Source organism: Mustelus asterias, chromosome 3, assembly GCF_964213995.1.
Source record: "Mustelus asterias chromosome 3, sMusAst1.hap1.1, whole genome shotgun sequence".
In the NCBI taxonomy this organism is placed as follows: domain Eukaryota; kingdom Metazoa; phylum Chordata; class Chondrichthyes; order Carcharhiniformes; family Triakidae; genus Mustelus; species Mustelus asterias.
Genome location: NC_135803.1, coordinates 20,542,719 through 20,568,765, shown reverse-complemented (window position 1 = coordinate 20,568,765; position 26,047 = coordinate 20,542,719). Strand labels below are relative to the sequence as shown.

Sequence of the window (26,047 nt, the reverse complement as noted above, 5' to 3'; positions counted from 1 at the left end):
ACTGCAAGGAAGGGTAGTAACAAAGGCTATGACTTAGATGTTGATGGTGTAAGACCCTGCAAGAAGCAGCAAGTGGAAAAACTCATAAAGGGAGAAAGGTTGAGAAGATGGGACGTAGTTGGTGGACATACTCTTAAAAAAACAGCCGTTTTGGGTGGGATATTACTGAGGCATTTCTAGAGGTTGGGCAAAGCAGGAAATTAGTCTTAGTCACTACAGCTAAATTCATTTAGTGAATAGAGAAAAAAACAGCCAACCTGCTGAATAATCTATCAATTGTCAATGAATAAAATATTTAGCCAGTAGATCTGTTCAGTTTTAACTCCAAGTTGAAAGCTATGTAATTTTCATAAGCCTTAAGGAATATCCAGACAATATTATTTAAGTTCAATAACGTGCCCCTTGTTTTGAGCTTTTGTCTTTAGGGAGAAAAAATTCAGTTTACAAAATGGGAAATGTTGCATTGCAGTGATAGCAATGCTGCCAGTATTCAGTTTTGACACTGAGAAACACAGTCATTATTCTCTGCATGCAGTGGGTAAACCCAGACATTGTTGACTCAGTGGTTTCAATCTATCGTTCCTTCTCTGGAATGTGCTAATGTATAATTTGTCTCTAGGAATGGTGTGGTCAGATGTGAAGAGACTGTGGTATGACGGACTCGAAGATTTTATGGAGGAATCTCGAAATCAACTCAGTTTTGTCATGAACTCCCTGTATTTAGCAACATTTGCTCTCAAAGTTGTGGCTCATAATAAGGTAAACAAGGGTTGGGTAGGGAGAAGGGTAAGTCTATGGTTCAGTTTGGACGTGAAATCTGCTTGCTCATAATAAGAACATAAGAAATAGGAGCAGGAGTAGGCCATCTAGCCCCTCGAGCCTGCCCCGCCATTCAATAAGATCATGGCTGATCTGATAGTGGTTTAGTTCCACTTACCCGCCTGCTCCCCATAACCCTTAATTCCCTTATTGATCAGAAATCTATCTACCTGTGACTTAAACACATTTAACGAGGAAGCCTCCACTGCTTCAATGGGCAGAGAATTCCAGAGATTCACTACCCTCTGAGAGAAGAAGTTCCTCCTTAACTCTGTTCTAAACTGACTCCCCCTTATTTTGAGGCTGTGTCCTCTAGTTATTGTTTCCTTTCTAAGTGGAAAGAATCTCTCTGTCTCTACCCTGTCAAGCCCCTTCATTATCTTATATGTCTCTATAAGATCTCCCATCAGCCTCCTAAACTCCAACGAGTACAAGCCCAATCTACTCAATCTCTCCTCATAAGCTAACCCCCTCATCTCCGGTATCAACCTGGTGAACCTTCTCTGTACTCCCTCCAAGGCCAATATATCCTTTCTCAAATAAGGGGACCAAAATTGCACACAGTGCTCTAGTTGCGGCCTCACCAGTACCTTGTACAATTGCAGCAAAACCTCTCTGCTTTTATACTCTATCCCCTTCGCGGTAAAGGCCAACATTCCATTTGCCTTCTTGATCACCTGCTGCACCTGCAAACTGAGTTTTTGTGATTCATGCACAAGGACCCCCAGGTCCCTCTGCACAGTAGCATGTTGTAATTTTTCACCATTTAAATAATAGTCCATTTTACTATTATTCCTTCCAAAGTGGATAACCTCACACTTGTCAACTTTATACTCCATCTACCAGATCCTCGCCCACTCACTTAGCCTACCCAAATCTCTCTGCAGACTTTCCGCATCCTCCACGCAATTCGCTTTCCCACTCATCTTTGTGTCATCCGCAAACTTTGTTACCCTACACTCGGTCCCCTCCTCCAGATCATCTATGTATATGGTAAACAGTTGAGGCCCCAGCACCGATCCCTGCGGCACGCCACTGCTCACCAACTGCCAACCAGAAAACACCCATTTATTCCAACTTTCTGCTTCCTGTTAGATAACCAATCCACGCTAACACTTTACCCCCAACTCCGTGTACCTTAATCTTCTGCAGCAACCTTTTGTGAGGCACCTTATCGAACGCCTTCTGGAAATCTAAAAACACCACATCCACCGGTTCCCCTCTGACGGAAAGAAGAGGTGTCAGAAATGAGAAAAGGACGGGAGAATGTGATCAGAAAGCCAGTGTTGTATAGTCTAAATGTGCTAAATTCTGATGGACAAGTGGAAGTATTGCTCCAGGACTTTGGTTTCTCGGGGATCGTACCCCGGAGGTACTGCAGACGATGCATTGCCCCCCCCCCCCCCCAGAAGACCCCACCCAAGGACTGTGCAGGAATTGTCCAAGACTTGCCCCTCTTGACTAACTCCATTACCCCTGACTACACCTCCTTCCTCAGATCATTCCCAGCCCTCCTGTCATACCCACTAATCTGGCATTCTTAGTTTCTCCCTGGGTTCTCAAAGTGGCCGGGAACTTTAAACTTACCTGGTTGATGGCAATTGGTGCCATAAAAAAGTGGTATATGGCTTCACTTCCCCCAATGCTGCTGCACTGCACTGAAAGGTTTGGAAAACCATGTAGGTCACACATTCCTCATGCAGGCTCAGGTCAGAGGAGCGAGCAAAAAATGTGCAGCTCCCAAGCTGGGGCTGTAAAAAGGAGCAATGCGACTGTGATTGCCACTCCATGGAAGTTCTGGCTTGATAACCTTTCCACCATGAAAGTATTTATCACAGAACCCTGTCACATGCCCTGCAATGAGGGCAGACGAGTGACCTGTTCATAGATGTTCTGCCAGCGTCAAGAAGGAATGTGGCTGCCGTCTGGATCGACTTGCCTTCCAATATTTCCCTCTTTCATGGGAAAGCACTTAATCACTGCTTGGAATTTCTCCAGGATATCCTGTACAGATTTTTTTGATTCACTTTGTAAGAATTCCAGTAAATGCTTTTAATTACCTTATTAGGCCGACCTTTAAAAATCTTGCTTTGTCTTTTCTTCCCCTCACCCCTTCTTTTTCCTTGCATCACTGGTTAGATCAGCACATAGGCCAGGATTTTCCAGTCCCGCCGGGGTGGGCATTGTTGTGGGCAGGACCGAGTGCAGTCAAAATTCTGTTGATTTTTGTGGGCACTTCAGGTCTGGAAAATCCCTCCCATAGATTTATCACTGGACCTAGGCCAACGCTGCACATCGCACATGTGCAGAAAATGCAAGGATGGTTTTCTTTTCTGTTTCCATTCCTTCCCAATAGACTAGTGCTGGACTTCTGCGCTGCTGTTCCCATAATTGTTCAGGGGAGAATGGCAAGGCCACATTTCATAGAATCATAGAATCCCGACTGTGCAGAAGGAGGCCACTCGGCTCATTGAGCCTGCACTGCAGCCCCATGCACTCACCCTGCCAGTCCCCCTGATACCAAGGGGCAATTTAGCATGACCAATCAATCTAACCTGCAAATCTTTGGACTGTGGGAGGAAACCAGAGGATACCACACAGACACGGGGAGAACATGCAAACAGTCACCTGAGGCCGGAATTGAAGGTTTGAGTTGACCTTCAGTGAGGAGGACTGCAGATGGTCTTGGGGGAATACCTCGAGCAGCTCTGGGCCTAGAAGGCTTGACTGAAGACTCTACCGTCTCTGGCTGACGGGTGGACGGACGGACGGAGAACCGGGAGGACAAATGCTGCCCTCCAGGCAGAGGACAGCGTATTCATGCTCCACAGAGCCACTGCCATTTGCCCAGAACAGTATGTCAACAATCCTGGGAACCTGTTGGAGGATGGTTTACTGGACTGCTGTGACATTGCCATGATGCCTAAGCTTTTTACTGCTGCATTTAAACATTGGGTTTAGACCAGCTACATCTTCTTCCAAATCATATATATATATCACAAACAGCAGAGGTCCCAGTACAGAGCCCTGCAGAACACCACTAGTCACAGGCTTCCAATCAGAAAAAGACCCCTCCACTGCAATAAAAATTGGGACAAGGGCCACATCATGGTTGGGTCCATAAATTTGCAAATGGATTTTAGTGCTTAGAGTTATTAATGGATTATGTCATTGAATTAATAAACCAGAGGCCTGGGCCAATCATCTGGGAAGTTAGTTCAAATCCCACCCTGGCAGTTGGGGAATTTAAATTCAGTTAATCAAACAGATCCAAATTTTAAAATAGCTAGAATCAGTGATGGTAGCCATGAAACTACCAGATTGTCGAAGAATCCCATCAAGTTGATCTTGCAGAAGGGCATCTGCCATTGTTAACTGTTCCGACTTGTATAGAAGTCCAGATGCACAGAAATGTGGTTGACTTAACTGCCTTCTGAAATAACCCAGTTTAGGATTGGGCGACAAATGCTGGCTTTGTCAACGAAACCAGCCAGGGTCCTGGATGTCCCTGAGCGGGTAGAAGGCATCCTAAAAAGGGAGGGTAATCAGACAGACGTCATTGTCCACATTGGTACAAATGATGTAGGCAGAAAGAGCAGGGAGGTTCTGCAAGAGCAATTTAGGGAGTTAGGGAGAAGGCTAAAAAGCAGGGCCTCTAGGGTAGCAATCTCTTGATTACTCCCTGTGCCACGTGCTAGTGAGGCTAGGAACAGGGAGATTGTGCAGCTGAACATGTGGCTAAAGAACTGGTGCAGGAGGGAGGGTTTCAGATTCGTGGATCACTGGGAAGTATTCCAGGGAGGATGGGACCTGTACAAGAAGGATGGTTTACACCTGAACTGGAGGGGCACCAATATCCTGGCTGGGAGGTGTGCAAGTGTGGTTTGGGTGGGTTTAAACTAAAGTGGCAGGGGGTGGGGATCAGAACAATAGGTCAGCAAGTGTAGAGGCTGGGGATGAGGTTGGGACCAAGACAAGGCTACCTAAGAGGAAGAGCAATCTGGGGGAAGGATGAACTCAGTGGGCCTCGAGGTCTGGAGTGCATCTGCTTCAATGCAAGGAGCGTAACGGGCAAGGCAGATGAACTTAGAGCCTTAATGCATGCGCGGAACTTGGATGTGGTTGCAGTGACGGAGACTTGGTTAAAAGAAGGACAGGACTGGCAGCTGAATATTCCGGGGTATAAGTGCTTTAGGCGAGACAGAGGAAGGGCTAGAAGAGGTGGGGGAGTAGCAATGTTGGTTAGGGAGCATATTACAGTGGTACAGAGGGTGGACAATTTGGAAGGATCATGTAACGAGACACTGTGGGTAGAGCTCAGAAACAGGAAGGGCGCAGTCACTATGCTGGGGGTATACTACAGGCCTCCCAACAGCCCACGGGAAGTTGAGGAACGGATATGTAAGGAGATTCTGGACAGGTGTAGAAAAAATAGGGTTGTTGTAGTGGGAGACTTTAATTTCCCTCATATAGACTGGAAATCCCTTAGGGCTGAGGGTCCAGACGGGGAGGAATTTGTAAAATGTGTCCAGGAAGGTTCTTTGGAACAATATGTTGATAGTCCAACTAGAGAGGGGGCTATACTGGACCTAGTACTGGGGAATGAGCCCGGTCAGGTCATCAAAGTTTCAATGGGGGAACATGTGGCGAACAATTACCACAATTCTGTAAACTTTCGGATAGTCATGGAAAAGGATGAGTGTTGTCCTATGGATAAGGTGCTGAATTGGGGGAAGGCTAACTACAGTCGGATCAGGCAGGATTTGGTGGCTGTTAATTGGGAGAGGCTGTTCAAGGGTAAATCCACATCTGGCATGTGGGAGTCTTTTAAGGAGCGGTTGATAGGAGTGCAGGACAGGCATGTGCCTGTAAAAAGGAAGGACAGGAAAGGTAGGATTCGAGAGCCGTGGATAACCAGAGAAATTGTGGGTCTAATCAAAAAGAAAAAAGAGCCATACATAAGGTCCAGGCAACTAAAAACAGATGAAGCACTGGAGGAATACAGAGAAAGTAGAAAAGAACTCAAACAGGGAGTTAGAAGGGCAAAAAGGGGTCACAAAATGTCCTTGGCAGACAGGATTAAGGAGAATCCCAAGGCATTTTATACATACATTAGGAACAAGAGGGTTGTCAGAGAAAGAGTCGGACCTCTCAAGAACAAAGGAGGGGAATTATGCTTCGAACCCAAGGAAGTAGGTAAGACCCTAAATGAATACTTTGCATCAGTATTCACAAAGGAGAGGGACACGTTGATTGGTAGTGTCTCAGAGGGATGTGTAGACCCGTTAGAACAAATCGCAATTACAAGGGAGGAAGTGTTAGGTGTTTTAGGAAGCATTAAGGTAGACAAATCCCCAGGGCCAGATGGCATCTGTCCTAGATTACTGAGAGAGACAAGAGATGAAATTGCTGGGCCTCTAACAGAAATCTTTGTTTCTTCATTGGACACAACTGAGGTCCCAGAGGATTGGAGGATAGCAAATGTGGTCCCATTGTTTAAGAAGGGTAGCAAGGATAACCCAGGTAATTATAGGCCAGTGAGCTTGACGTCCATGGTAGGGAAATTGTTGGAGAAGATTCTTAGAAATAGGATCTATACACATTTCGAACTGAATAGTCTCATTAGTGATAGACAACATGGTTTTGTACAAGGGAGGTCATGCCTCACAAATTTGGTTGAGTTTTTTGAGGAGGTGACAAAAATGATTGACGAGGGAAGGGCCGTGGATGTCGTCTACATGGATTTTAGTAAAGCATTTGGCAAGGTCCCTCATGGCAGGCTGGTGCAAAAGGTTAAATCTCACAGGATCAAAGGTGAACTAGCTAGATGGGTACAGAACTGCTTGGTCATAGAAATGGAGATGCCGGCGTTGGACTGGGGTAAACACAGTAAGAAGTTTAACAACACCAGGTTAAAGTCCAACAAGTTTATTTGGTAGCAAAAGCCACACAAGCTTTCGGAGCTCCAAGCCCCTTCTTCAGGTGACTTTAGGGGCTTGGAGCTCCGAAAGCTTGTGTGGCTTTTGCTACCAAATAAACCTGTTGGACTTTAACCTGGTGTTGTTAAACTTCTTACTTGGTCATAGAAGACAGAGGGTAGCAGTGGAGGGGTCTTTTTCTGATTGGAGGCCTGTGACTAGTGGTGTTCCGCAGGACTCTGTATTGGGACCTCTGCTGTTTGTGATATATATAAATGATTTGGAAGAAGATGTAGCTGGTCTGATTAGTAAGTTTGCGGACGACACAAAGATTGCAGGAGTTGCGGACAGTGATGAACATTGTCAGAGAATACAGCAGGATATAGATAAGCTGGAAAATTGGGCGGAGAAATGGCAGATGGAATTTAATCCAGATAAATGCGAAGTGATGCATTTTGGTAGATCTAATGCAGGGAGGAGCTATACAATAAATGGCAGAACCATCAGGAGTATAGACACACAGAGGGATCTGGGTGTGCAAGTCCACAGATCCTTAAAGGTGGCAGCACAGGTGGAAAAGGTGGTGAAGAAGGCATATGGCATACTTGCCTTTATTGGACGGGGCATAGAATATAAAAGTTGGCATATGATGTTGCAGTTATATAGAACGTTGGTTAGGCCACATTTGGAATACTGCGTCCAGTTCTGGTCACCACACTACCAGAAGGATGTGGAGGCTTTGGAGAGAGTGCAGAAAAGGTTTACCAGGATGTTGCCTGGTATGGAGGGTATTAGCTATGAGGTGAGATTGAGTAAACTAGGTTTGTTCTCCCTGGAAAGATGGAGGTTGAGGGGCGACCTAATAGAAGTTTATAAAATTATGAAGGGCATAGATAGGGTGAACAGTTGGAAGCTTTTTCCCAGGTCAGAAATGACAAACACAAGGGGTCACAAGTTCAAGGTAAGGGGGGGCAAGGTTCAATACAGATATGCGGGGGACGTATTTTACACAGAGGGTGGTGGGGGCCTGGAATGCACTACCAAGCAAGGTGGTTGAGGCAGACACGCTAGGATCATTTAAGACTTATCTAGATAGCCACATGAACAGACTGGGAATAGAGGGATACAAACGGATGGTCTAGTTAGGAACACATGATCGGTGCAGGCTTGGAGGGCCGAAGGGCCTGTTCCTGTGCTGTATTGTTCTTTGTTCTTTGAAACTGACATCCACGAAAGACCAAAAAACAAAGTTGGCTTTCACTTCCATGCTGGAAAGGAAGGGCCCAAACTCTGCATAAAGCCCCATCCTAACTTTGTCCTGGATACCACCATGCTCCTTGACATTGACTGCAGGTTTCCTGGCAGACTTCCCAATGCCCCAGACATTTTATTGTGCATACCCATCAGCCTTTGTTTGTAGGCCGCACCACTGACATGCCCACCTGGAGCATATCTCCTGTCTGACCATGCCCTGCATTGAACTACCAAAAACCTCAGTCCCCAGACACCATTTTTAATTTTATTTCAGCCCTAACATTTCATCCTGCCCTGGATTGAGGTTGTAGCTAAAACGTGAGGCTGCCTAGCCAATTGCCCCATCTGCCCCCTGTAAAAGTGGGCCAGGTAAAATCACCTCTAATTGACTCCTTGATGGGCATGATTGGCTGCTTAATTGTCGGTGGAGGGCTTCCAACTCCCACACGACTGCGGACTGAAATTTTGCGGGATGATGTCGGGATGTGCGCCCGCCATCTTCTTGCGCAATTTCACGTGCTTCCGGGTTGGACAAGGTAAAATTCTGGCCATGGTATAACGTATTTCATTTGAGTATCAGGAAATCTGATTGGGTGATTTGGCAGTCATGTTAAATAGCTGACTGTGGTCTGAATTTAATGGCCACAGCTGGAAAGCTGAGAGAAATCCTGCTGAGGCTGTTCCCAGATGTTCCAACGGGATTGTACATCACTCGACACAGTTAACTGTGTGCCACTGGGGCTCCCATGCCTTCAGGGAGAAAGAGCCCGTCTCTAAGGGCAGCTTGCCTGATCCAGCTGCGCCACCAGGAGTGGTGGCCATTGTTGGGACCACAGCAGTCCCCAGAGCAGCAGCCTTGATGGTGGCCCCCAGAACACACTGTGGGTCAGGCTCAGCTGGGCCAGTCTGGGAGGGAGGGAGGTTTGTATTGGAGGACTTTGAGCTGGGCTATCACTTGCCACTCAGGGGCCCACCATGCACCACAAGATCCCCAATCAAGAGGGCCCATCCCCAAGCCTGCAGGGAGGCTACAAACTTTTATGTAATTGGCCACTTCAGAGCAATTGATCTCCGGACGGGGAAGCCATTCTCAACCTTCCCCATCTCTAACTTTATTGGGTGGGAATCAGAAAGGTGACAGGCACTTTATCTCCCACCTTTCCTCAACTCTACAGATCCCCATGCACCCTTCCCCTCACCTGCCAGCCCGCCCCCAGAGTGAGGGGAATTCAGTTCCATCGTACTCAATCTGTGAGATGTAGGTGTGGGACTTGCAGCAGTGCTGAGTGTGTAAGGATGTGGTGGAGCACATGAATATCAGGCATTAGCACTGGTTGGTAGGTAAGTGATAAGAATGAAGTTAAGTGAGTGTCTGAGGCTAGTGGTACTGTTATTAAGCTGCAACAATGGAAGGTGTGCTCACTGACCTTGACCACTCACTTGAGAGTTATTGAATCTCTTGATTCAGTGCTTCAAGGTTCACAAGACTTGACTCTTGGCATTGACAGTCACAGCTTTCTGCTCTAACTGCCTTCTGAACTTGTATCTGGAGGGCTTCCTGGCCCCTTGCAGATAAAGGACAAATCCTCTTCATTCTGCTTCCTCCTCCACCAATACCAGTATCTGCTTGGGTTTCCTCCGGGTGCTCCGGTTTCCTCCCACATTCTGAAAGACATGCTGGTTCGGTGCATTGACCCGAACAGGTGCCGGACTGTGGAGACCAGGGGAATTTCACAGTAACTTCATTGCAGTGTTAATGTAAGCCTTATTTGTGACTAATAAATAAACTTTAAATATTTTACCTCCAGTGCATCATTCAAAAAACCTGGAGCCTGCACTTCCTCATCTTGTGCCAGTTTTCAACATTTACCAGGTCAGAATCAGTTCCGGCATGATTGCCAGGATCTGCTGCAGCCATAATGCACCTCCTCTTTATGAGGGTCAGCCTCACATTAAGCAATGCAGGCTAGCTTTGAATGGTGCTAGCCTTTTGTGGCATGTGCCCTTTGGTGTTGCATCCAGCCAGTCAATACCATGGTTAACACCAGTTGCACGCTGAAATCATTGAAATGGCGAGGCGGTACAGTGTTGCCGTACTGAGGGACTTGTCGCAATATGACAACACAAATGTGATGCAGAAGTCATTTATAATAATGTTAAAAGTTTAAACGTAATTTTAAAGGTTGCGCCAGATGAGACCTGAGGGGTTGCACAAAACTAGTCCTAAATTCATTGGGAATCAGAAAGCAGGATCCACAAAGCAGACACACCAACCCTGGAGAGGCGATAGATCCAGAAACTCGGCTAATATTCTGGGGACCCGGGTTCGAATCCTGCCATGGCAGGTGATGGCATTTGAATTCAATTTTAAAATTTGGAATTAAAAATCTACTGACGACCATAAAACTATTGTGGATTGTCAGAAAAACCTATCTGGTTCGCTAATGTCCTTTAGGGAAGGAAATCTGCCGTCCTTACCTGGTCTGGCCTACATGTGACTCCAGCAATGTGGTTGACTCTCAACTGCCCACGGGGCAACTAGGGATGGACAATAAATGCTGGCCAGCCAGCGACGCCCTTGTCCCACAAATGAATTTTAAAAATCCAGGTTGGATAATTCTCCATTCTGCACTCGAGCTGTGGCTCACATATTAATTGAAAAGTTCTGGGCAAAATTAATGAAAGGAACGCAGATTGGGTTTTATGCTGAAGATGGATTCTGCTCTTTCTTGCTCATGCATGCTTGATCTAGTATATAAAATGCCAGCATGACACTCCTAGTTTCCTCACTCAAAGGAAATGTTTCTTTTACTATGCATAGTTTCTTTGTATTAGTGACTCGTAAATTTATAGAGGATTATTCAATAAAGAATTCCAACTCTTCACTGCAAATTGAGCTTCAGTCTCTCAGACTAAAATGTATTAAAGACCAACCAAATTTTGCACCAAATCCCTTTAAGTATCTCTTTTGAGAAGTAGGATGTCACAGTCGAGTATGTTGGATACGTTTGTTATCAGTATATATTTTTGCTATAGTAAGAGTGATCTCTAAATCATGCCATTCCTCATGCAAGCTATGAACTTTTCCAATGTCTCTCTAGTTTCACGCGATTGGAGACAGGAAGGATTGGGATGCTTTCCACCCCACTCTCGTGGCTGAGGGTCTATTCGCTTTTGGCAACATTCTCAGTTACCTGCGGCTTTTCTTTATGTACACAACTAGTTCCACCCTGGGACCACTGCAGGTAATGCATTCACATTATCTAATTCTTGTGCCCGGAGAATGCAAAGTGCTTGAAAGTATGGGCGTGCGACCACCTCCAGGTCTCTGTGAATATTACTCCAAAACCAGTTTTAAGTTTATTTATTAATGCCACAAGTAAGGCTTACATTAACACTGCAATGAAGTTACTATCAAAATCCCCTAGTCGCCACACTCCGGCGCCTGTTCGGGTACACTGAGGGAGAATTTAGCATGGCCAATGCACTTAACAGCACGTCTTCGGACTGTGGGAGGAAACCAGAGCACCCGGGAATCAAACCCAGGTCCCTGGCGCTGTGAGGCAGCAGTGCTAACCACTGTGCCACCCAATGTTGGGATACATGAGAGCTGGCTCTGGGTGATTTGTTTTCCTTTGATTTACCTTCTCGCTCTGTAGGACAGTACCGGGACCACCCTTCTTTGCTTCTCCCAATAGCGCAGCTCAAATACTGTGAGCGCAAACCAACATCCAACTATTTTACCTGATAGCACGCAGCAGTATTGCATCTTCGCTTCTTCATTTTCTCATCATTGTTGATTATTTTCCCCACTCATTACCTCCTATATAATGAGAGGGGAAAATAATCAACACGGCACGATGGCACAGTGGTTAGCACTGCTGCCTCACAGCTCCAGGGAACTAGGTTTGATTCCCAGCTTGGGTCACTGTCTGTGTGGAGTTTGCACATTCTCCCCTTGTCTGCGTGGGTTTCCTCCGGGTGCTCCGGTTTCCTCCCACAGTCCAAACATGTGCAGGTTAGGTTGATTGGCCATGCTAAATTGCCCCTTAGTGTCCTGGGATGTGTATGTTTAGAAGGATTGTCGGGGTAAATGTGTGGGGTTTCGGGGATAGGGCCTGGATGGGATTATTGTCTGTGCAGACTCGATGGGCTGAATGGCCTCCTTCTGCACTGTAGGATTTCTATGATAGTTAAAAGCGTTTTTTTTTATTAGTTGTTTTTGTCACATTATTTTCTCTGCGCCCCGCACTCTGTTGGCCTGGAAGGTGGATAAGAGACCCTGATCCCACACGTCTGCCAGTACCTCCTGGTAATGGGCTGCAGGGAGGTCTGAAGAATTGGAAATCTGGTGTGCATCTTGTCTTCTTTACATTGCAGTGATAAGAGAGCCATGTAGATTAAAAGATACAAGCTTGGTCGTACCACTTTGTTGTGCTGGTCACCAGATAATGCCATTCGTCTACACATGCTTCTGTTTGCCATTTTGATTTGCGAACTCCAGCCTGAGCTGAATTCTAAATCTCAGAGGGAAACAGTGCGCACATTGTCCACAGGTACTCCTGCCATCACCTTTAGTCAGCTTGGAATCAACAGTTTATACAGCAAACACTGTTAACCTGAAAATATTTGCACTGCAAATATTTTGAGACTGGCTAAATTTCACACCTAAAGCCTGGATGATTTTGTGGTCTTTTTGTGAGCGTTACCATTTTTCTGTCTAGGGAGTTTCTGTAGCTGTTTTACCATGTGTGACCTTCTACAAAGTTTTGGCTCAGAAATGAGACAGGTTACATCTTAATAACTAACTGCTAAAATAAGATGTCAACACCATATTGTTTTGAAGGAGCAGAGTGTATATTAATCTTGCAATGCCATGTGTTTCCAGCCTTGATATAGCCGCCTTCTTTATTAGGCAGCTCACCACCAACTTCGAGGACAATTCGGGATGGGCAATAAATGTTGGCCTTGCCAGCAATGCCCACGTCCCATGAATGAATGAAAAAAAGACATTTCGCCTGCCTTGTGCCGTTTGTACATTAGATTCCTTTTCAAGCTGATTTGTTTTGAATTTGGGGAAACGCTGCTTTTAAATTCAATTGATTGGGAGAATGACAGACGCAAAAGCAAACACATTCTAGATAGTGACTTAAACCGTGTACCAACAAAATGCAGAAAGCTGTTGAGGGGAAAGAAAGTCCAGAAAGAGTACTTTCTATTCAATATTCTCCACCCATTTTATAAAAACAAGTCATGTATTTCCAAGAGTTTGACTGATCTTCTTGAAGGTGTGCTCCTGAACTAGCTGCACCTTTAGCCAAGCTATTCCAGTACAGCTATAACACTGGCATCTATTTGGTAATGTAGAAAATTGCCACGGTATGTTCAGTGCAAAAAAACCAGGAAAAATTGAACCTGGTCAATTACCATCCCAAATATCTACTCTTGATCATCAACCCAGTGATGGAAGGGGTCATCAACTGTGCTGTCAAATAGCACTTACTCAGCAATAGTTTGCTTGGTCCAAATTTGGACTAAAAGCTGAATGCAAGGGGTGAGGTGGCAGTGACAGTCCTTGACATCAACTGAACTGGACTAGCTATATAAATACTGTAGCTACAAGAGCAGGTCAGGGCCTAGGAAATCTGCATAGAGTAGGTCACCTCCTGACTTCCCAAAACCTATCCACCATCTATAAGGCACAAGCCAGGCGTGTGATTGAATACTCTTCACTTGCCTGGATGAGAGGAGCTCCAACAACACTCAGGAAGTTTGGCACCATCCAAAGCAGCTCACTCAGTTGGCACTCCATCCACCACCTTAATCATTTACTCCCACCACCACTAACACACAGTGGCAACAGTGTGTACTTTATATAAGATGCGCTGCAGCAGCTCACCAAGACTCCTTTGACGGCACCTTATAAACCATGACCTCTGTCATTTTGAAGGGCAGCAGCAGCAGAGACATGGGAACACTACCACATGCAGGTTTCCCTCCAAGCCACATGCCGTCCAGACTTGGAATGATATCGCCATTCCTTCACTGTCGGTGGGTCAAAATCCTGGAGCTCCCTTCCAAACAGCACAGTGGGTGGACCTATACCATGTAGACTGCAGTGGTTCAAGAAGGCAGCTTACCATCACCTTCTGAAGGACAATTAGGGATGGGCAATAACTGCTGGCCTAACCAACAACACCCACACCCTGTGAAATAATTTCAGAAAAGCACTATCTGCTCCACAGATGGCTGAACCTGCTGAATGAACCATCTCAGAACTTGCTCAACAGGAGTGGAAGCAAGTCATCCTCGATCCCAACTGACTGCCTAAGAGGAAAGCTTAACAGCTGAAGAGCAGATAGATCACAAGTGCCAAGGCAATATTATAAGTCTCATAGAAATAGTGGAATTGGAGATAGACCATGTAGTGCAGTGCAGTAGATCAAGCATTTGAAAAGTTACATGGCCACAAGCACACAGCTGCCTTACTAATCTATAAAAATACTGTGTTGTCATCAGCATTGTTTGTTATTCATAGAATCCCTACAGCGCAGAAGGAGCCATTTGGCCCATCGAGTCTGCACCGATCACAATCCCACCCAGGCCCTATCCCCATAGCCCCACGCATTTACCCTAGCTAGTCCCCCTGACACTAAGGGGCAATTTTGCATGGCCAATCCACCTAATCCGCACATCTTTGGACTGTGGGAGGAAACCGGAGCACCCGGAGGAAACCCACACAGACGCGGGAAGAATGTGCAAATGCCACACAGACAGTGACCCAAGCCGGGAATCGAACCCAGGTCCCTGGCACTGTGAGGCAGCAGTGCTAACCATTGTGCCACCCCAAATCTTCATTATTCATCTTTAGTGCCTTCAATATTTAATAATTTCATTTTGCATGAAGAGAGAAGAAGATACGGAACACTCCTACACATCTATTAAGATTCCAGTAATGTTATTGTGCATTTATTATTTGCAAAGACTGAAATCACTGGGAGTACAGTCTATAATGAAACTGCAGGACCAAACACACTAGACCACAGAATACTTGCTGCTTTTAGAATTCTAAAAATACGCGGGCACCAGATAAGTACTGGTTGTGTTCCAGTTGGACTGGGCAAAACATTTTCACAGACCTGAGTGTTTTATATCATTTCAAGCAACTTCTTTCACAGTAAAAACATCCCTTTTGCAATATTATTAATTAAAGGTTGACGGCTATTAAGGGACTTAAAAAAAAATTTTTCAACACTGTCACGAGTGTATTGGCAGCCAGCAGAGCAGCGTAGAAATGATTGCAACATATATTCATGTTCCACCATTGACTCAATTTAAGGTGTCATTTGGGATTGAGGTAAGCCAAACCAGATCATCAAGATTGGTAATTAATCATGAATGAGGGGGTTTTGAGAGTTGTTTTTGGAAAAAACAACATTTGCATCAATGCCTCTCTCCTCCATGTACTGCCTTTACACACCAATCCGACTCCCACTTAAAATGCTCTCAAAACGCAGATTGATTTGTTGCAATTAGGCCCAAATGCTGTGTTGAATTTCTGAATGTTTGAGGCTTAACCAAATCTACTAGTTGACGAAGCTTTTGATTCTTAGTTCTAATAAGGTGTTGTCACCTAGAGATAGCAGTGTGACACAATTTCATAATTTGATAATCTCACTTGGATATATTTAGCCTTGCTTGCTTGTCATAGACACATTTAAGGTAAATGCAGCAGTCATTCTGCACGATAACATCTTGTAATGTGACGAATAACAGTCAACATGTTTTTTTTTGGATGATGTCCAGGACACCATGGGAAATCCCCAAACTTTTTCAAACAGCAAACTTGCCGAGGAATTATTAATATCCATTGCAAAATTGAACAGTCCGATATTCTTTCAAAAGATAGAACCTCCAACAATGCAGTATCTTCTGCAGTGGAGTCAGCTATAGCTTACGCGTTCAAGACGTATGTGGGGTTCGCACTCTTATTCTCAGCCTTTCTATAAATGGAAGCAAAGAGCTTCACCTGAAAGAGGAAAGGACGGTCATGGTCTGATCTTCTGCATCCTCCACCCCCATGGTTTGTTACAGAATGGCCACCCCATGGAAACTGGTTGATTGCACTCCATTCTGTGTCCAGAGAGGATGGACAATGTTAGACAAGTAAAGAGAAGAAGAAAGCATTAAGGCACTCAGTTGTTTAATTGTCTTTTTACCCTCATTCTCTGCTCCTCCAATTTCTCTCTGCTGGCTACTTTCTATTGTCAGGGAGATGGACCAGAGTTCTCCTCATTTATTTCCTACTCAGAGGTCCACCAGGCTGGCACTCTGAACATCCAAGTTCTGATCTCCCTTTGACACCTATCTACAATGGGATTGGACATTCCCAGTGCGTAGAATGGTGCAAATTCACATAAAATCACTCCTTGACCCAGAGTTATTAGTTCACTCTCTGCAGCACTGCTGTGCTATCTGGTACTTTGCAGATATTAAATTTCAATAATGGCTTGACATGGCATTGTTACAAGAAATCAGGGCAGAATTTAATGCCTCCAGCCCAGAGCTGGTGGGGCCATGCGATCAGGCAAGAGAGTGCAGAGTGGAGATCCGATTGCATTCCAGCCTCCACCCTCTGATTAAGGCTCGAGGATATCCTTCCAACCTGGAGGACAATTGAGGCCGTTACGTGGACTCACCATCTGGAAAGACTGCACAGCCAACCCTATTGAGTTTCCCTGCGGCCCTAGTGCAATGTCAGCAATGGCATTCTATAACAATGGAGCCGGAGATTTGTGAACAGAATTCCCACTCACCTGAAGAAGGGGCTTGGAGCTCCGAAAGCTTGTGTGGCTTTTGCTACCAAATAAACCTGTTGGACTTTAACCTGGTGTTGTTAAACTTCTTATTCTGTCACAAACCATGGGGGTGGAGCATGCAGAAGATCAGACCATGATCGTCCTTTCCTCTTTCAGGTGAAGCTCTTTGCTTCCATTTATAGAAAGGCTGAGAATAAGAGTGCGAATCCCACATACGTCTTGAATGCGTAAGCTATAGCTGACTCCACTGCAGGAGTGTCACTTGTTCTTAGACATTCTGTGCCTGATTGAAGGAGGGGGAAGGGGGTTGCAGGAAGCCACCAGCTGCCATTGCTGTCAACTCAGCGCTTTGTTGTTGACCTCCATCCATAGAATCATACAGAGCAGAAGAGGCCCTTCATCCCATTGAGTCTACACCAATCCGCAAGAAACAATTGACCTCCTACCTAATCCCATTTGGCCCATAGCCTTGAATGTTATGATGTGCCAAGTGCTCATCCAGGTACTTTCTAAAGCTTGTGAGGCAACTCGCCTCATCTACCGATGGGCCGAATGGCCTTTTTCTGTGCTGTAGTGTTTCTAAGATTTCTAAGATTTCTACCCTCCCAGGAAGCACATTCCAGATCATCACCACCCTCTGGGTAAAAGGTTTTTTTCTCACATTCCCCCCTAAACCTCTTGCCCCTCACCTTGAACTTGTGTCTCCCCTTGACTGACTCTTCAACTAACTAACTTATCCACTTGTCCATTCCCCTCATAATCTTGTACACTTCGATCAGATCGCCCCTCAGTCTTCCCTGCTCCAATGAAAACAACCAAAGCTTATCCAACCTCGATTCATAAGAGGCGGCTAGACGTAGCATTTGGGGTGAATGGGATCAAAGGTTATGGGAAAAACAGGATTAGGCTATTGAGTTGGATGATCAGCCATGATCGTAATGAATGGCGTAGCAGGCTTGAAGGGCCAAACGGCCTCTTCCTGCTCCTATCTTCTATGTTTCATTAACTTAAATGTTCCCTCCTAGGTAACATCCTGGTGAATCTCCTCTGTACCGACTCCAGTGCAATCACATCCAAAATCACCCCCCTCACTAACATCCCCCCATCTCCCTCTCCAGATATCTACTTGCTGCCTACAGGAGATCCATCAACAATCCTCTCTGTAGGCCCTAGTGCAATGCCAGCAATGGCCACTGTTCCTGGTGGCGCTGTCAGTACTGGAGAGCAGTTGGCCTGCACTGGCAGCTCTCAGAGGCAGGTTGTCCTCCTCAGACATGGCAGTTCAGCAATTAAATGATCCCAGTGGAGCTGAGAGGCACAGCAGCAGGGTACCCACTACCAGTTAGGCACTTTATTCTTTTGGGGCTCATGGAGATCGGGTCAGCGGGGGTGCCACCCGATTTTGTGCTGGTGATTTGATTTGATTTATTATTATCACATGTATACAGTGAAAAGTATTGTTTCTTGCACCCTATACAGACAAAACATACCATACATAGAGAAGGAAAGGAGAGAGTGCAGAATGCCGTGTTACAGTCATAGCTAGAGTGTAGAGAAAGATCAACTTAATGCAAGGTAGGTCCATTCAAAGGTCTGATGGCAGCAGGGAAGAAGCTATTCTTGAGTCGGTTGGTACATGACCTCAGACTTCTGTATCTTTGATCTTTTGTATCTTAGATTGGGTACACCCTGCCCACATAAAATTCCACCCCTGGTTTTGGATATGAACACTCATTTCAACATTCGTATTTATACAAACTGAATTCATAGAATCATAGAATCCCTGCAGTGCAGAAGGAGGCCATTAGGCCCATTGAGTCTGTACCGGCCACATCCCACCCAGGCCCTATTCCTGCAACCCTCATTGACCCTGCCAATCCCCTTGACACTAGGTCAATTTAGCATGGCCAATCAACGTAACCTACACATCTTTGGACTGTGGGAGGAAACCCACGCAGACACAGGGAGAACGTGCAAACCTCACACAGACAGTGACCTGAAGCCGGAATTGAACCCGGGTCCCTGGCGGTGTGAGGCAACACTTTGCCCTGATTTATAATTTTTCTGTGATATTGATACGTTCACAGAATCAAAACATTAATGAAAATTTAATTAAAGGTATAAAATCTTAAGTGAAGTTCTACAACAGTGATGTCTTTCAGATTCTTTGGTTAATAAATGGGAAATGTGGTTGGGAATCTGGATTGATGACACGAGCAACTTGTTACCTTTTGCAGTAATTACAGACATGATAAAAAGTAAAACAAAATTAATGGAAGCACTGGGCCTCCATCAGATTAATGTCAGCATCCCCTGCTTGTTTTAATAGAGTTTACTGTTGGTTTTCCGAAATGTGTGTAAGATCTTTGGAATAATGTACAGATTTGTGTTTCTACCACCCTGCTGATTTTGATGATTTGCAAGCTCAGGCCGCAGCAGGATTTTAACTATAAAACCCAGTGCTGTGTCAGTGTGGTCGCAGTGAATGCAAATAGCAACGCTGCCAGTCCCAGCGCTAAAAAAAACAAAATCTATAAGTAAATAATAAAACCATCTGTTTTTCAAAGCCTTCGAATGTAAACCAGTTTTTTTTTTCCTCGAAAAAGGACAGAAACATGGAAAGGCTTCACTGCAGAGCAGTTTTATTTCTAATCTGTTTTCCCCTTCGCAGTATTCGCAGAATTGCAGATGTGTTAAGGCACAGAAGGAGGCCATTTTGGCCCATCATTATCTGTTCTCCAAAGAAGCATCATGAGTTAGGGCCATTCTCCTCCCTTCTCCCCATACCCCTACACTGTTTCTAATCGAGCCGCCATCTTGAATGCTTTGATTGAACCTGCACTTCCAGACAGTGCATTCCAGACCTGAACCACTCGCTGTATGAAAAAAAATCTTCTCATCACATTTGCCTCTTTTGCAAATCATTTTAAATCTGTGCCCTCTTGTTCTTAATCCTATTTTTGAGCAGGAACAGTTTCTCCCCTATCTGCTCTGTCCAGCCCCTTCATGATTTTGAACATCTCTATCAAATCTCCTCGTAGCCACCTTCTCTTCAAGGAGAACAGTCCCATGTGCCGGAATTTTGCCGCCACACCGGCCCCGGAATTGATGCGGGCGAGGCTCGCAGAACAGAATTCTCTGTTGGCCTCGGGTGGCATTACGATCATGGCTGATCATCCAACTCAATAGCCTAATCCTGTTTTTCCCATAACCTTTGATCCCATTCACTCCAAATGCTACATCTAGCCGCCTCTTATGAATCGAGGTTGGATAAGCTTTGGTTGTTTTCATTGGAGCAGGGAAGACTGAGGGGCGATCTGATCGAAGTGTACAAGATTATGAGGGGAATGGACAAGTGGATAAGTTAGTTAGTTGAAGAGTCAGTCAAGGGGAGACACAAGTTCAAGGTGAGGGGCAAGAGGTTTAGGGGGGAATGTGAGAAAAAACCTTTTACCCAGAGGGTGGTGATGATCTGGAATGTGCTTCCTGGGAGGGTAGAAATCTTAGAAATCTTAGAAACACTACAGCACAGAAAAAGGCCATTCGGCCCATCGGTAGATGAGGCGAGTTGCCTCACAAGCTTTAAAAAGTACCTGGATGAGCACTTGGCACATCATAACATTCAAGGCTATGGGCCAAATGGGATTAGGTAGGAGGTCAATTGTTTCTTGCGGATTGGTGTAGACTCAATGGGATGAAGGGCCTCTTTTATGAGCCTCGCCCAAGCGAGATCGTAAAATCCCGGCATAGATCTCCAACCTATTCTCCGAAGGAGAAATATTAGTTCTGGGAAGTGAAAAATGTTTTCTTTTCCACCCACCTCCTCTTAATGGACAAATCAAGTTGATGGATTTCTAATGTATCAATCCAATGGGTCATCCATTTTTAAATGTGGAGCTTCAGTCCTCAATGACTGTACCAGTCCAATTCTGTAGCTCATTGGAGGACGATCATATTCCCCACTAGACATCCAAAATCCATGAATTTTAGTTTTTGATCAGTACACTGTTTATAATATACAGTTAGGACTCAAGAATGTTGATGGTCCTATCATACCTGTTTCCTAGGCTGAAAATCATCAAATCTGAAAGTGGATATACCATACTCTCTCACTTTTGCATCTAGTGTATCAGTATGAAGATCGCATATATTAAAAGCTGGAAAAATCTTTTGAGGACAATTACTATCCTGAGATTTCTCCCATTTTTCTATTTGGGTTGATTTTTAGATTAATTGCCGGGGTATTTCCATTCCTGGCACCCAGTGTCAGCACTGAACGTTTCCAGATCATGTTTACAATGGTTAGATGCAAAGTAAAATCTTGGCTTCTTTGTCATTAAGTGCTTTAGCCCAATCCCAGAAGACCCAGATCTTGTCACACCTACCAGTGTGATTTTTTTTTTCCCATGTCCCATCTATTGGTTCGCATTAAATTCTGGAATAGTTCATGCTTTGGCCCTGTGCCCATTTTCTACTGAGCTGAGACTTCAAGATCGTCTTTCTAGAGCCTTCTTTTTATTAGATCTGAACTCTTTTATTGGGTTGTAGCATTTTAGTCACTGCCCAGTAACCATTATTCTTTGCAGTAAGAAGTCTCACAACACCAGGTTAAAGTCCAACAGGTTTATTTGGAATCAAATGGTGATTGGATTTTAACCTGGTGTGCTGAGACTTCTTACTGTGCCCACCCCGGTCCAACACTGACATCGCCACCTCATTATTCTGTAAACAAGACTAATTCCAGTTTTTTTGTACCCATAGCGATTAATAATCTGTCACCAATATTTTTGATCAGATTTCCATGGGACAGATGCTACAAGATTTTGGAAAGTTCTTGGGAATGTTTCTGCTTGTCCTGTTCTCTTTCACCATTGGCCTTACTCAACTATATGACATGGGGTTTTCGACAGTGGAAAGCAAGGACTGTTCTGGAATCTTCTGTGAGCAGCAGAGCAACAGCACCTTCCATTCGTAAGTTGGCATGTGATTTATTGGCAAATGTTTAGTTTAAAGCTTCATTTGTTGCCCAACAATTCACAATAGCATGTTACAATACTGCATTTGTTTTTTTTCAAACATTAACATACAGACACCAGAAAAAAGCTTGTTTTTTTTGTCTTTGCCCTTTCTCAACCAAACTTCTAATTCCTCATTCAGATGGGGCCACGGCAGAAATTCTGGACCTGAGCAAGATTTCAATTATTGCAGTTAGCATTGCTTAAAGGCTGTTACTTGATGTTTTACCTCATTCTAATACACTGCCTTTTGTCAAACTGTACACAATAGCCTGTGTGCCAATCTCTAGTTGTACCACAGTTGTGTATATCTTTCCTATTAAATTCTCTGTAGCATAGCAAAAAGAGGTTTCCAGTTTAAAGTTTATTTATTAGTGTCACAAATAGGCTTACATTAACACAGGGCATTTGTTTCCTGCGTCTCTTGCAATACAGATACAAATGGGCGGCACAGTGGTTAGCACTGCTGCCTCACAGCGCCAGAGATCCAGGTTCGATTCCCGGCTTGCGTCACTGTTTGTGTGGAGTTTGCACGTTCTCCCCGTGTCTGCGTGGGTTTCCTCCGGGTGTTCTGGTTTCCTCCCAGAATCTGAAAGATGTGCTGGTTAGGTGCGTTGACCTGAACAGGCGCCGGAATGTGGTGACTAGGGGAATCTCACAGTAACTTCATTGCAGTGTTAATTTAAGCCTTTCTTGTGACTAATAAATAAACTTTAAAAAAAAGATTCAACTGTTTTTGATGTTATGTCAACTTGCTGGAACAATCCAGCCTTTGCTGAGGCAGGTGTGCAGGCAGGAGGTGCCAAGTGCGGGTGGTTGAGAAGAGGGGAAGGTGAGGAGAGAGTAATGGGAAAGAATCAAAGGCGAATTATAAATGCTGCAATCTCCAGCATCAAATAATATTCTAGTCATTATCCGTTTGTCACGCTACCTTTAATTGAACGTATGGTATGATTGTTTTAGAAAATGGGAAGGGATTGTACTGTAAAAATGTCAAACCTGGTTGGTTTGGTTACATGGCCCATTAGAGCTGCAACATCATGGTTAGATATGCAGTCTCTTCGACGCTGGGTTACCAGTCTCCATGTGGCACTCTGCCGAAGGCTAACCACTTCCCCTCGGAGAGAGGAGCTCATTGCATAAGGAGTTATCTTTATGCCAGTGCTCAGTTTCACGTGGTACAGACAGAGACCTCTCCGTCAACTATAGGTACTGTATGCCATGAAAAAAAAGTATTGTACTTTGCTGGTTTTAGTGCTCTAACCATCATGTTGACCCTACCTTGTCCCTCTTCTCATCCCCCTGTGTCAGTGCCCAGGGATATGCTTCAAGTGCCAAATCAGGTAGAGCTGCCACATCTGATCTGCGAATGTAAGTCCTTTTGCGTCTACCTGTATTAGAAATTTCTGGAACAGGGTGTTCAATATCTGGGTAGATTCTGGCTTTGACTGCTTTTGTGTCTCCTGTTCTCAGAGCTGGTAGGTCAGTAGTTAATTCACTGTCTCTTGTTCCTCCAGGTTTATTGGGACCTGCTATGCCCTGTTCTGGTACATTTTCTCCTTGGCTCATGTGGCACTGTTTGTCACGAGGTTCAGTTACACTGACAACCTACAGTCTTTTGTTGGAACACTAATCATTGGCACGTATAACGTGGTGGTTGTGATTGTCCTGACTAAGCTACTAGTAGCCATGCTACACAAAAGCTTCCAGATGATAGCTGTAAGTTACGTGATCCGTGATCATTTAAAAATAATTAATGTAAGGTTATATTTTGATCATTGAATTTGCAACAGACCATTCGCTCCAACAGCTCTATGCTGGTATTTAAGCTCCATTCAAGTCTTCTCCCATGTTTCTTTCCCTCACCATATCAGCATCTCCTTCTGTTCCTTTCTCCCTCTTGTACTTATCTTCCCCTTAAATAGATCTGTGTCATTTGCCTCAAGCTCTCCATGTAGTAGCAAGTCCACATTCTCATGACTCAGAGTAAAGATATTTCTCTTGAGTATCTTGTTGGATTTGTTAAAAACTATTTTATATTCATGGGCTCTAGTCATTCAAATTATAAAACTAATACTCCAGTCTTTTGCTGGCTTGGACGAAACGTGGCTGGAAGAAAGTAACCCTTAGATTGACTGTCATTTATGTACTATAACCCATTTACAAGGTTCCTTTTTAGCCTTTCCTTAATTTAATAGTATTATACAAGCACAAACATTTAGCTGCTATTAATCCACAGCAGAAAACAGAAGTGCCTTTTACATTATGCACCTGAACACATGCCAGTTTCTTAAGTTCAGGTCTGATCATAGGACATCTGTGTTGAAACTTAGGAACTAGCATTAATTTCAGAACTTGACGTATAGTATATCTGCATGTGGTTGACATATTTGACCATTAATAAGTTTCAATTGTGTACTCATTCACACAGCTTTCTAATGTTCTGTACCCCAGAGTTCACAGCTATGTTAATCCACAAGGTTGACTATTGACTGCAGTGTTTTCAGTAGTATGGACGCCATTTTGTTTCCAACATGGCACCCAAAGTTTGGATGCGCAGTTCTAGTGTGAACCACAATGGATGCCCTTTAGCATTCTTTTTCTTTATTCATTTGTGGGACATGGGTGTTGCTGGCTAGCTAACATTTGTTGCCCATCCCTAGTTACCCTTGAACAGCATTTATGAGCCACCACATTGCTGTGGCTCTGGATTCACATGTAGGCCCAGGTAAGGACGGTAGATTTCCTTCCCTAAAGGGCATTAGTGAACCAGATGGGTTTTTCTGACAATCATCAATGGTTTCATGGTCATCAGTAGCTTCTTAATTCCAGATTTTTAAAAAATTGAATTCAAATTCCACCATCTGCCGTGGCAGGATTCGAACCCAGGTCCCCAGAACATTAGCTGAATTTCTGGATTAATAGTCTAATGATAATACCACTAGGCCATCGCCTCGACAATCAGAATGCTAAATGCTAGCATGAGTGCAGGGAGCATAAACTGGAGTGTACTGGGTAGGCAAATCATGATGACAATTGCAGTTCAACACTTCAACTAACGCCCTTTCTTAACTACGTGTAATGACTCCAATGAGATCCATGAGGTGGGCCTCTTGGTGTATCAGCTCCCTGGTTGCAGTGATTGCTTGCCCAATCAGGGAGTCTCACCTGGGTATATAATGATGAGTATCTGGCCTACTGGCACTCTGGATTCTGACTTTGTATCTGAAGCACTATTAGGAGTGGAGATAGGTTTGTAAATAAAGGGAATAAGGTGAAGAGACACCACGGCCTCTGAGGAGTTATTTCACCATGCATGTTCAGTTAAATGATTGTAGCATGCAGTCCAACACTTAACGCAGTTTGACACATCTCAGCAGGGGACTGAAGTTCATTCAAGGCTCGCACTACTTAAAGCCAGTCAGTACCTCTTAAAGGCTGAACAGGCATTGAGCAGTAGGAATGAAACACTCACACACCCTCTTACTTTAATGGCTGACACTGCCGTGTGCGAGATGTAGGTGTGTGAGGTTGCAGGAGCCTGTCAGGGTGAGGTGAAACTATGAATGTTAAGTATGAATTGTGGCTGTTAAGATTATTAGTAGATGAATGAAGGTGGCGTGGAGCATTGAGCAGTGTGTGAGGTGATTAGTTCAGTTGTTAGGATGTGACATTTGTAGATGCATCCAATGACATTGACCAGCTGTGCGAGGACATTGAACATTTTGTGGCGTTGTATTGAGATCCTGGGGCTATCTGTTCCCTCTGTTTTTGCAATGTCGGCACAGCCTTCTGGCTCCCTATGGATGTGGGATGTCTCTTCTCTTCACCTCCTGCATCAATGCCTCCAATGCAGCATCTGAAAGCCTTCGAGCGCCCACTCTCTCCGATGTTGTGCCACAATCACTCTCTTAATTGCAGATCAGACACTCCACCCCAGTTATTTCCAGCACGTGCAGCAGCCAGAATGCATTTTCCCTTTGAGAGGTACCGACTGGCTTTAAGTAGTGTGAACCTTGAATGAACTTAGTTCCCCTGCTGTGATGTGTCAAAATGCATTAAGTGTTGGATTACCTGCTACTATCATTAAATTGAACAGGCAGCACAGAGTTCATGCCTGAGTCAGAATGTCCTTCGGTGTCTGTGTGGAGTCCTTTAGGGAAGGAAATCTGCCATCCTTTCCCGGTCTGGCCTACATGTTGTTCCAGAACCACAGCAATGT

General features: G+C 44.6%; 1 protein-coding gene across 3 annotated transcripts in view; it reads left to right on the top strand.

Moving 5' to 3' along the window:
* Window positions 1-26,047, top strand: part of trpc1 (transient receptor potential cation channel, subfamily C, member 1) — a 67,690-nt gene that overhangs the window by 30,560 nt on the left and 11,083 nt on the right. The window contains exons 8-12 of one of the 3 annotated variants that reach the window (XM_078205680.1): window positions 620-759; window positions 11,093-11,236; window positions 21,606-21,781; window positions 23,137-23,196; window positions 23,343-23,544. In XM_078205680.1, coding sequence (XP_078061806.1) covers window positions 620-759; window positions 11,093-11,236; window positions 21,606-21,781; window positions 23,137-23,196; window positions 23,343-23,544 — 722 coding nt within the window. The remainder of the gene's footprint in view (window positions 1-619; window positions 760-11,092; window positions 11,237-21,605; window positions 21,782-23,136; window positions 23,197-23,342; window positions 23,545-26,047) is intronic. The other 2 variants (XM_078205695.1, XM_078205687.1) reach the window with 2 other exon arrangements.